Here is a 12088-nt window from a genome sequence, read left to right as displayed (position 1 = left end):
TGACGTGTCCTATGTATCTGAGCTGCCGGTGTGACACGTCCTATGTATCTGAGCTGCCGGTGTGACATGTCCTATGTATCTGAGCTGCCGGTGTGACGTGTCCTATGTATCTGAGCTGCTGGTGTGATGTGTCCTATGTATCTGAGCTGCCGGTGTGACGTGTCCTATGTATCTGAGCTGCCGGTGTGACGTGTCCTATGTATCTGAGCTGCCGGTGTGACGTGTCCTATGTATCTGAGCTGCCGGTGTGACGTGTCCTATGTATCTGAGCTGCCGGTGTGACACGTCCTATGTATCTGTGCTGCCGGTGTGACGTGTCCTATGTATCTGAGCTGCCGGTGTGACGTGTCCTATGTATCTGAGCTGCCGGTGTGACGTGTCCTATGTATCTGAGCTGCCGGTGTGACGTGTCCTATGTATCTGAGCTGCCGGTGTGACACGTCCTATGTATCTGTGCTGCCGGTGTGACGTGTCCTATGTATCTGAGCTGCCGGTGTGACGTGTCCTATGTATCTGAGCTGCCGGTGTGACGTGTCCTATGTATCTGAGCTGCCGGTGTGACGTGTCCTATGTATCTGAGCTGCCGGTGTGACGTGTCCTATGTATCTGAGCTGCCGGTGTGACACGTCCTATGTATCTGAGCTGCCGGTGTGACGTGTCCTATGTATCTGAGCTGCCGGTGTGATGTGTCCTATGTATCTGAGCTGCCGGTGTGACGTGTCCTATGTATCTGAGCTGCCGGTGTGACGTGTCCTATGAATCTGAGCTGCCGGTTTGACACGTCCTATGTATCTGAGCTGCCGGTGTGACACGTCCTATGTATCTGAGCTGCCGGTGTGACGTGTCCTATGTATCTGAGCTGCCGGTGTGACGTGTCCTATGTATCTGAGCTGCCGGTGTGACACGTCCTATGTATCTGAGCTGCCGGTGTGACACGTCCTATGTATCTGAGCTGCCGGTGTGACACGTCCTATGTATCTGAGCTGCCGGTGTGACGTGTCCTATGTATCTGAGCTGCCGGTGTGACGTGTCCTATGAATCTGAGCTGCCGGTGTGACGTGTCCTATGTATCTGAGCTGCCGGTGTGACACGTCCTATGTATCTGAGCTGCCGGTGTGACGTGTCCTATGTATCTGAGCTGCCGGTGTGACACGTCCTATGTATCTGAGCTGCCGGTGTGACGTGTCCTATGTATCTGAGCTGCCGGTGTGACGTGTCCTATGTATCTGAGCTGCCGGTGTGACGTGTCCTATGTATCTGAGCTGCCGGTGTGACGTGTCCTATGTATCTGAGCTGCCGGTGTGACACGTCCTATGTATCTGAGCTGCCGGTGTGACACGTCCTATGTATCTGAGCTGCCGGTGTGACACGTCCTATGTATCTGTGCTGCCGGTGTGACGTGTCCTATGTATCTGAGCTGCCGGTGTGACGTGTCCTATGTATCTGAGCTGCCGGTGTGACGTGTCCTATGTATCTGAGCTGCCGGTGTGACGTGTCCTATGAATCTGAGCTGCCGGTGTGACGTGTCCTATGTATCTGAGCTGCCGGTGTGACGTGTCCTATGAATCTGAGCTGCCGGTGTGACACGTCCTATGTATCTGAGCTGCCGGTGTGACGTGTCCTATGTATCTGAGCTGCCGGTGTGACGTGTCCTATGTATCTGAGCTGCCGGTGTGACACGTCCTATGTATCTGAGCTGCCGGTGTGACGTGTCCTATGTATCTGAGCTGCCGGTGTGACACGTCCTATGTATCTGAGCTGCCGGTGTGACGTGTCCTATGTATCTGAGCTGCCGGTGTGACGTGTCCTATGAATCTGAGCTGCCGGTGTGACGTGTCCTATGTATCTGAGCTGCCGGTGTGACGTGTCCTATGTATCTGAGCTGCCGGTGTGACGTGTCCTATGTATCTGAGCTGCCGGTGTGACGTGTCCTATGTATCTGAGCTGCCGGTGTGACGTGTCCTATGTATCTGAGCTGCCGGTGTGACACGTCCTATGTATCTGAGCTGCCGGTGTGACGTGTCCTATGTATCTGAGCTGCCGGTGTGACACGTCCTATGTATCTGAGCTGCCGGTGTGACGTGTCCTATGTATCTGAGCTGCCGGTGTGACACGTCCTATGTATCTGAGCTGCCGGTGTGACACGTCCTATGTATCTGAGCTGCCGGTGTGACGTGTCCTATGTATCTGAGCTGCCGGTGTGACGTGTCCTATGTATCTGAGCTGCCGTGTGACGTGTCCTATGTATCTGAGCTGCCGGTGTGACGTGTCCTATGAATCTGAGCTGCCGGTGTGACACGTCCTATGTATATGAGCTGCTGGTGTTGACTTGACTATTACACATGACAAATGAGACTCCATCTACAGGCGGTCCCCTACTTAAGGACACCCGACTTACAGACAACCCATAGTTACAGACAGACCCCTCTGCCCACTGTGACCTCTGGTGAAGCTCTCTGGATGCTTTAAAATAGCCCCAGACTGCAATAATCAGCTTAAAATTGTCTGCAATGAAGCTTTATTGATAATTCTTGGTCCTATTACAGCAAAAAAATTTGAAACTCCAGTTGTTACTGGGGCAAAAAAAAAAAATTGTCGGGAACTACAATGATAAAATATACAGTTTCGACTTACATACAAATTCAACTTAAGAACAAACCTACAGTCCCTATCTTGTATGTAACCCGGGGACTGCCTGTACTTGTTTGTTTCCAAACTCTCCCCGGGGATAAGTACAAACACTTGTAAGTTTATGTAACAACATGAAGCCTCCGCTCCACCTCCATGGCCTGCAGTGCGGCCTTTGTGTGTTGTGTGAAGGAAGCTGTCAGGTGACAAGTGACTGTCATCACATATCAAAGACTCTGACAGCCAGCGATGGAACCCGCTCTGGATCATTTCGACCATTTTCCTCTAATCTTACCAGCTGTCAATAGTTGTACTTCAAAGGAGCCGGCTGGTCCCACAGTCATTCTTGATCCTGATGACCTATCCCATAATTCACTGTTACAATTGTATCATGTGGTTTCTTTCAAAGTATTTATTGCATTTATGTCGATTTAGAGATATCGTGCCCCAGTCAATCAATTCATTGCATCAAATGTTTGACTTGCAGTGACCATAGAACGTCCATAGGTGGCATTGTAGCACAATTATTTTCTCCCCCCATTCATGTTATGTTACAAAGAAGCAGAAGCTAAGGGAGACCCTAAAAGTGATACCAATACACAGAAACTTATGTCATTGTGACCATTAGCCAAAGGTACAACATCTAGCATCAGGGTCAGAGTTGCCTGCCAGATATCCAGAAACCCCTCCAGTGGGCCATAGCTCTTTAAAAAGAGGTCCAGCAGAAGACCACCTAATTTGGATTTACTCCCTAAGGGTTAATGAAGTGTAGACCTCCATAATCATCTGAGCGGCCATGGACACCACTGTAAGTAAGGGATTAGAAGGGGGTCCCAGAGTAGGACCATTTAAAGATTTTGGCCCAGTTAAAATTGCTTATGTAGCCCATTCCCAAGCAACCACTGCCATTAGTTTCTGCATCCAGTATGCTAATTGAGTTCTCAATTGTCAAATGGGTGGTACCTGTCTAGGGCTGCCCACTTGATACAAATTAAAGTATTGTGTTCCACAATTAATGGCATTGATGAAGCTGGAGATAATGGGGAAGAAATATTAGACAATGCATTGAGCTGCTGGGGGACGTGAAAGGTCGTCTTCGAGGCTTTGGTAGAATATGATTTGAGCTGCTTTTTTCAACTTTCCTATAAGGTTTCAACTCTTGTAAGAATCCTATATTCATTCACACCTCAAACAAGAGGACTAATAAAGTCCTTAATATTTTACCACTTCTAAAATTTGGCTGAGATTGGCTGCGACGCTCCTTGTCAGGCATTCAGCAGTGCGAAACAATAGGATGATTAATTCACTTTATACACAGGTCCATGTGTAGAATATATCTGTAGGTCCTCATAGATAAGAAGCCCCGGTGCTTTGTCTTTAGATTACTATTACTACTGTGTGCACAGTTTTAACTTAAATATTTCATAAATCTTATGTTATCCATTATTGAGATTTTGGGTTAGAATTTAGGATTAGGGTCACATGTAACCCTTGGTGTCCTCTTTGTGGCCCCAACCCTTGTAGACAGAACGGAGCCCCAACAGCAAAATAAATCAGCGTCTTTTCTATGTGTCGTGTTCCAGCTGTTGTTTAACTATAATAGGAAGAGGGTTATTAGCCATGTACCATGGAGATCAATGGAATGCAAGTGGGAAGCGTCTTCTGATCGGGGGTGACATATAGATGCTTTCAGGCACTGCTTTATCTGCTTAGTCAAAGGGGGTGTAGGGGGCCCATACACTCTAATAACAGAGAATTAGACTTTAACAAACATTTTATTATACATAGAATTGGATGTCCAGAATAGCTCCAAGTTAAGTGAGAGTTGCACCCCTTCCCTCCTAAAAATTCCCAACTCTATGCCTACCTAATATTTCAAGGTTTTTGGCTCATTAGTAGAATTGATCAATAGATCGGTTGCTTAGTTTGTAGAAAAATATATATTTTTTTATGTATATGAGGAATAAGTTGGAGATCACTGCTTCTAATATAACTCTCTAAATTCCCTGTATCACCTTAGAATTTTAGGAACTCTTATAATAAAAGTGGATATCAGCATCTGCCACCACAATGAGTGGTCAACTGCACAAGGATGTATACTGTAACCATTGAATGCAGTAATTCCTTGTATTCCTTGATTCGCATCTAGTGTTGACTACAGGCAACTAGATTTTATAATGTAAAGTGAACCTCTCTTCCTACATACAGTGAAAGTCCTGATTACATCTCCACACTCACTGTGCACTCACTGACAATCACTGTGTGTGGGCGGAGTAATCAGTACTCTCACTGTCAATCACTGCCTGTGGGCGGAGTAATCCAGACCCTCACCGTCAATCACTGTGTGTGGGCGGAGTTATCAGTACTCTCACTGTCAATCACTGTGTGTGGGCAGGGTAATCAGGACTCTCACTGTCAATCACTGTGTGTGGGCAGAGTAATCCAGACCCTCACTTTCAATCACTGTGTATGGGCGGAGTAATTAGGACTCTCACTGTCAATCACTGTGTGTGGGCGGGGTAATCAGGACTCTCACTGTCAATCACTGTGTGTGGGTGGAGTAATCAGGATTCTCACTGTCAATCACTGTGTGTGGGCTGGGTAATCAGGACTCTCACTGTCTATCACTGTGTGTGGGCGGGGTAATCAGGACTCTTACTGACAGTCACTGTGTGGGCGGAGTAATCATCAGTCTCACTGACAGTCACTGTGTGTGGGCGGAGTAATCAGGACTCTCACTGTCAATCACTATGTATGGGCGGAGTAATCAGGACTGTCAATCACTATGTATGGGCCGGATAATCTGGACTCTCAATCACTGTATCTGTTCTGATTGACTTCATTGTGAAAATAGACACCCATGGGGGGTTCTTTATCATTGTGGAAGTTCTTTGCCTCTCTTCAGAGCGCCTCTACTTGCCAGATTCATTAATGTGACTTTGGCTCTTTATAAATGTTCTTATGCACTAATTGCTGTCTGGGATTTTTGTTTTTTTTCAGTAAGTCGCAAAATACATAAAAATTCCCAGCTCATGTGACACTTTTTACGACACAGCTTTGCACTACCAGTATTCTTATGTGTACGCCAGAATATGGAAGTGATGTTTATAGTTCTGTGCAAAGGTTCTTATCATCTGGTTGATTTGCAGTTTGTGGTAATTTTTAAGAACACTTTCCATTTTATCTTGTATTATTCTGCACAGATACAAGTGGGAAGTTTACCGTTTGAATCTGTTTGTAAGAGAAGTTTCTCTGTCCATTTTTCTGGCAGGAACGTCTATAGAGATTTACAGCGGACCCTATAAGTAACACGCAGGATGTCACACATTACACGCTTGTTATGTGTATGACGGGATCACGTGGACCGTGCTCACACCTGTCTCCATAGTCATGGGAAGGACACACTCATAGTATGGAGCCGACCATCATTACAGTCACCATACAACATCCTTACCTGGTCATACCTGCAGGTAATAAGGTGAGTGTCCTCTTGTGTTGTCATTACTGATCCCTGTGATTCATATACTCTGCCATGTAGTATGTGATGTGATTTAACCATTTACCACTGCAGCTCCTAACCTGTATACAAGTAGTGTGTATAGCAGTGTCCAACCTGTGCCTCTCTACCTGTTGTTAACTTACAACTTCCAGCAGGCCTTACCTTCACTAAAATCACGGCATGCTGGGAGTTGTAGTTATACAATATCTGGATTTTGAAGATACTGATGACCTATCTACAGGATAAGCCAGCGCTATCACATCTGGTGGGGTCTAACCCGGCACCTGACCCAGTTGTACCCGACACACAGAGTAAAAGCTTCTGCTGAGAATCTGTTCCTTCTGGTTTTGTTTCAATCTCGCGTCATGTCATTAGGCTTCCTGAAGGTCAGGCTTGATGTCAAGGGAGCTGTGTGGTTTTCCTTATGCCATCCTGGAAAACTTATTTGCATATTTTCCCAGAATCCACTAGTGGAGCGTCAATGGCTATAAGTCTCCACACGCCTACAAGGCGGCCCTATTTGGCAAAGTCTCTGTAAGGAGAACTCTTACTTCTCGATCAGAGAATAGATCTGGATTTGTAGTGTAGTGGCAGGTCCAGGAATTACAGCTAATCTACTATTCACATAAATGGGAGGCGATCTGCAGTTCCCTGTACCTCCTAATGTATTACTGCGCGTTGACAATGGGGACCCCCACTGATCTGATATATAACTCATCAGTATCAAAGAAGTGGACAACCCCTTTAAATTTATGCATTATAAGGACATCTACCAGTCTGTAGATGATAGCGGACTTTGACTATTTATGAAATGAAATCTTACGGCATAATTGAGACCTCCTCCAGGTGCTATGAGTGCCTATGGCCCCACAGACGGAAGCAGTATGGACTCTTTGACTACGACTTTAGGTGTTACCTTCAACCCAAGGATGTTAATTACTTCTTATGACACAAAAGCGAGAGCACTTGCCCCTCTCACAGCCGCTCTACATGTATGTTGAAGGCTTTGGTGTCTTTGATCCCCCAGGAATTCCAGCTCTTGAGGCTTTGTACCGCGTCACACACATATATGTCAAAGGGCCGTTTGTTTCATTGTTATGCTTTAAGACGTGTTATAGCGGCTAGACCGGGACATAATCAATTTCTCAATAAAATAAATCCATTCCCTTCCCCAGGCCTTTGCTTTCAGCCTTTTAAACCAGTGGCTTTTTTTTGGTTTTTGTTTTGTGAGACGCTTTGATCTAAGACCCCCATAGTTTTACAATGAACAACCCTGGTGCTATCTAAATGGCTTAATACATTGTTGGGGCATTGTCTGTGCAGGAGGTGCTCTGCCTGCCCCTCACATCACCATTGACCATGAATAGAAATCTTCTATCACTTGCTCCACAAGCCAATATGATATAAAACCTATGGAAGTAAGACCTAAAACTGGTGCTGATTTACCTTATTCTCCTGTATTCTTACCTTCTGACCAGTCACATAGAATAAAACAGAAACCAGGGATTATATTGAACCACTGAATGTTTATTTATTGCTATAATGTTTTGCTGGTGTTTGACTTTCTTTTTTTAGATAGTATGTATACTGTTACATGAAAGAGAATTTCAAGTATTATATTTGCCCATTTTTTTATAGCTACATTTTTTCTTCCTTGTCTGCAAAACCAGAAAATAAATAGTGTGAACAATGATATCCCCCCATCTGCACCTTAAAGAAGTAAACCGAGATAGCACTCTCTTATAAAACATCTGTAGAATATACATAAGAATTAAGAGAACAGGTTATTTTAATACAACACTATGTGGGGCATATGGGTGGCCTAAGAGATCCAGGTGTGTAGACAGTGTAGCAAGGCGGGGGTTAAATTAAAGGACACTACTTTACCCACCAATTCAAGAATAGTTTAGATAGATAGGAGATGGGTATGAGATAGAAGAATATGAACAGAGAGAACATATATTAGATTAGATAGATAGATATGAGATAGATATTTGATAAGAGATTAGATTAAGTAGAACATAGATGAGATCTAACAGAAGTTAGATTGATCAGTGGCTATAGATAGGTGCCAAAGATAGATCTACAGATCTATAGATAGATTGATATGATAGGATATAGCTATATAGATATGAGAGTAAGAGATAGATAGATAGATAGATAGATAGATATGGGCGAGAGGTAGAGATATAGATATATGGATAATAGATAGGTAGCTAGATAGATACAAAATAAGAAATATGTGGTCCATATGTCTCTTATTGTACAATTACCCTCCAAAAATAAAATACACCTAGGAACAGTAAAGAGAAAAAAAATTACATCAATATTACGTTTAAAAAAAATCTATTTTATTTACAAAAGGCGGTGACTCTGATCTTAAATTCCCTTTTTTTTCTGTTTTCTTTATACGGTTTTTCTTTTTTCTTTCTTTTTTTTTAATTATGTTAAAAAGCTATATTACATATAAAAATAAAACATCTGTTTGGAGGTGCTTAGTTCTGGAGGCTTTTATCAAGCTTTAGAAATAATATACATAGCAATAATACAATAATAATAATATGAATAATTATACTTATCGACAGTGCAAGGTTGGGGAGGGGGGATAACACTTTCTATCTCTTTTAATACTGCATAAATTGGTTACTAATCCAACAGAAAGAAAAAAATATTAATTTATGGCAATAATTCCTTATTTTTTGTTTTTGATTTTTTTTTTTTTAATGTCCCTGTCTGGCCTCTTGGTGAATACCTTTGTGAGTAACTCCATGGCATAGCCCTGAAGGGGTTAAGGGAGTCCACTCCCCCGCCTCCAAAGTTTTTTCTGCTGTCAACCAGTTGAACTGTGGTTGTATTCACTATCCGTGTCCCCAGTGTCAATGGCAATGAAAAGCACCAGGTTACTTGTCCATAACAGTGCAAGGATTAACCAGTGACCCATTCAGCCCTCGCGTCCTTTCACTGGTGAGCAGCCATTAACACGAGCACTTGCACTCCGATAATATGGGATACTGGAAAGGGATCCATGTGCAGAACCGTTGTCTTGACCAGCCCTGGCAGTGCCACCTTAAGAAAATCTTGGTGACAGATTTATGGGGCCTGCAGTACATCCCCTCGGGTAAGGAGCAGGACTTTTCTCCAAAGCATTGTCCTTCCTTGATGAACCTTGGCCAAAACCTGATCCCTAAGTCCTTCCAGGTATAAAGTACTGGGCAGTAGGTGTAAGCCCACAACCACTGCAAGAACTTCCGCCTGGCTTTCTTGCCCATCCTGATCCTGCCCCCATAAGGCGCTTCACTGAGGTCCATCTTCCTGAGCTCAATTGGTAGCGAGCCAAGGTTTTTAGTTTTTGTCAATGAGTCCTGGGTGGACGCGTTAACCAGGTTGGGCAAAACCACCGCCATGAAGTTGGGGTCAAAGTTGCTGCCAAGTTTCTTTCTCAATGTCCTCTCATCTAAGTCCTGCTCTTTGGGATCCTGTTCTGGATCCGGTTGCTCAATGACAGGTAAGACAGGTAAGTCTCCACTCGGAGAAGGTCGAAACCTCAGGAACGGTTGGCAGGAGCCCTGATGGTGCACTAAAACCAGGCAGGAGCAAAGAAGAACTGCTTGAGGCAGATTTATCCTCTTCATGATTTTTCTGCCCCTTTTAGAGAAGAACCAAGTTCTCCCACCACCCTCCCGCTGGAGTTTGTATCTTGGGGGGGAAAGAAAAACCTTTCAGCTGTCAATGGATGCTCTGCAGATAATCCAAGGAGAACCTCCTCAGTGTATATGACACCTGGGAGAGCACATGGGTTCTAGTAAATGTTTTTTACCCCAAACAAATCTCTTATATTCTTTCCTCAGTCACTTGGGTAGAGCTCAGAAATAGACACAAAGTCCAGAGAAGATGCTTTAAATAGATCAGCGGCGTGTGTGACACACACACACAGATGGATATACTGTATGTGATCTCCAGCCTTGTGGAGCCAGGAAGTTTCTCACAGAGAGGTAGCTGTGTCCGTCAGCAGGGAGAACCACACAAGGAAAGCAAAGATCTTTAATTTACCCCCTTTCTCCAACTTTTTTCAGTCCTCCCCCTTCCCTCTCTCTCTCCTTTCTTACTCCGGTACAGAAGCTGGCTCGTAGGACATAAAAATTCACAGTGGAATAGTCTCCATCCCCATGGTGACATCCAGGACAACTTGTCTAGACTCTGCAATATAGTCTGGGGCTCGGGGCAGGAGCCAATGGTAGAAAAATAATTAAAATAATCCTCTCAAATTGGGGAAAATTATAGACAGAGGAAGGAATTCTGTCTGCGTATCCAAAACCGTAAACTCTCCAAAGTCCTGAGTCTGAAACTTGGTGAAATGGTACAATCCTTGAAAAAAAAAAAAAAAAATTTTTCTGGGAGATCTTAGAAATGCCTCAATTCATTTAGACAGTTCCAAAATCCCAAAAGAGGTCCAGATCTGTGTTGAGGTAAGGCTTCATTTTGTTATTTTGTAAAGTTTTTTTTTTTTTTTTTTTTAAAGGGATCCTCTTTTTTTTTTCCCCCTTGTGCAGACAGAGCTGTCTTCTGCGGGAGAATTGGAGGTTTGTCACAATCCCTCTGGCTCCAGTCTTTGTATAGAGCGGGTAGTAGCGAGCCTCTTTTTTAGGAGCAAATGAAAAGACATAGAGAGCAGTGAGACAGCAAACACATGGAGCTGTGTGCGGGAGCAATAAGGGAGCCCTTTTAAAGCAAAGGCTCCTTCTTTCTTTCTCCGGCTGGGAAAGAATGCTGCTTGGGTGCAAATGAGATGTCGCCGCTGGTGAGGCCGGGGGATTAAAACCCTCTTTTATAATATGGAACGAGGAAAGAGAAAACCCACACAGACTGTGCAAGTATCACATTGCCATCGAGAGCCTTATATCCAGATGTCCTTCAGAGTTCAAGCATGGTGGATACCATTCTGGCTTCCTCTGTGAATGGCCCCAGGGTCTGGCCAGATGGGCAGGTTAGTGGCGGGTGATGCCCAGTGCAGATCGGGCAGGTGCTATCCTTCCTCGGTACCTGCTTGTCCCCCTCCTCTGTGCAGAGCTTGCAGCAGAGTGACTTTTCCCCAGCGCTTCTCACTCCTGAATGTGCTGCGCTCCACTGTCCTCCTGCAGGTTAAATATCTCCCCCTGATGGTGTGAATTGTTAACTGACACTACCCACTGCAGTCACTCCCCCCCCAAACACACTCACAGACTCTCTGACAGCCTTTCCACAACAACCCTCGCCAGCCTACCCCCCTCCTCCCTTTACAGACCCCCCTAACCAATTGAGTGTGCCTTCTGGGTCCTGCAACCCTGGGACGTATCTTGTTAATCCCGTGCAGATTGGAAGGGGAAAAATGTGCCATAAGAACGAAATATATGGTAATAAAAAACTATATCAAAATACTATATCAGCAACAAAAGTCTGCTGAAAAGTGCATTAATTTCATCAACCGTTACTTATGAGGTTAATACTGCATTTACTTCACATTTATCAGGGATGATATATCCACGTTGTGTAAGATGACCGCATCCTAAGAATTGAGGAAAGGTAAGTAGGGCATATCTTTAAAGGGATTTTTAGATCGATGACTTATTTTTAGACCACATTAGCTGTGATCCAACTGAAGACTCCCCAATTGATTGAAGGGGCCATGTAGCTCCGAGAGCAGCCACATCTCTGTACATTGTGTCTTGGTAACTAGTCCTTCTTCTGAGTCCCATTTATGTAAAACAGTGTAGTAACCACTAAAAATGCTGTGGAGATTTGCCTGCTACCCAGGGGTTGATTAAGACTGCCATGGGCCCTGGGCTGTATGAATATTATATTCCTATCACTTCCTACATATGATACGAAAATCAGCTTCTTGAAGAATGGAAGATACGTCCCTTCTTCCTGCTTTCAATCTGCAGTTTCAGGACCTTTGGAGGACCTTCAAAGGTCCTGAAATGG

General features: G+C 44.4%; 1 protein-coding gene and 1 long non-coding RNA gene across 7 annotated transcripts in view; one reads left to right on the top strand and one right to left on the bottom strand.

The window, feature by feature from the left end:
* Positions 1–12088, top strand: part of LOC140074919 (uncharacterized) — a 304822-nt gene that overhangs the window by 158630 nt on the left and 134104 nt on the right. For all 6 annotated transcript variants that reach the window (XR_011849310.1, XR_011849309.1, XR_011849312.1 and 3 more), the window contains one exon: positions 5900–6106. This is a non-coding gene — a long non-coding RNA (uncharacterized lncRNA). The remainder of the gene's footprint in view (positions 1–5899; positions 6107–12088) is intronic.
* On the bottom strand, positions 7634–11251 carry LOC140074911 (noggin-2-like). Its single transcript, XM_072120213.1, has one exon. It carries the CDS (start codon positions 9757–9759, stop codon positions 9103–9105), a length of 657 nt encoding a protein of 218 aa, XP_071976314.1. The 5' UTR covers positions 9760–11251; the 3' UTR covers positions 7634–9102.

The sequence above is a fragment of the Engystomops pustulosus genome, chromosome 8 (assembly GCF_040894005.1).
Source record: "Engystomops pustulosus chromosome 8, aEngPut4.maternal, whole genome shotgun sequence".
NCBI classification, from domain to species: domain Eukaryota; kingdom Metazoa; phylum Chordata; class Amphibia; order Anura; family Leptodactylidae; genus Engystomops; species Engystomops pustulosus.
This window is presented reverse-complemented; position numbering and strand designations above follow the sequence as displayed.

What these genes read in the sequence shown, in the direction of transcription:
- LOC140074911 (XM_072120213.1), bottom strand. Translation starts at nt 9,759, where the DNA reads ATGAAGAGGATAAATCTGCCTCAAGCAGTTCTTCTTTGCTCCTGCCTG.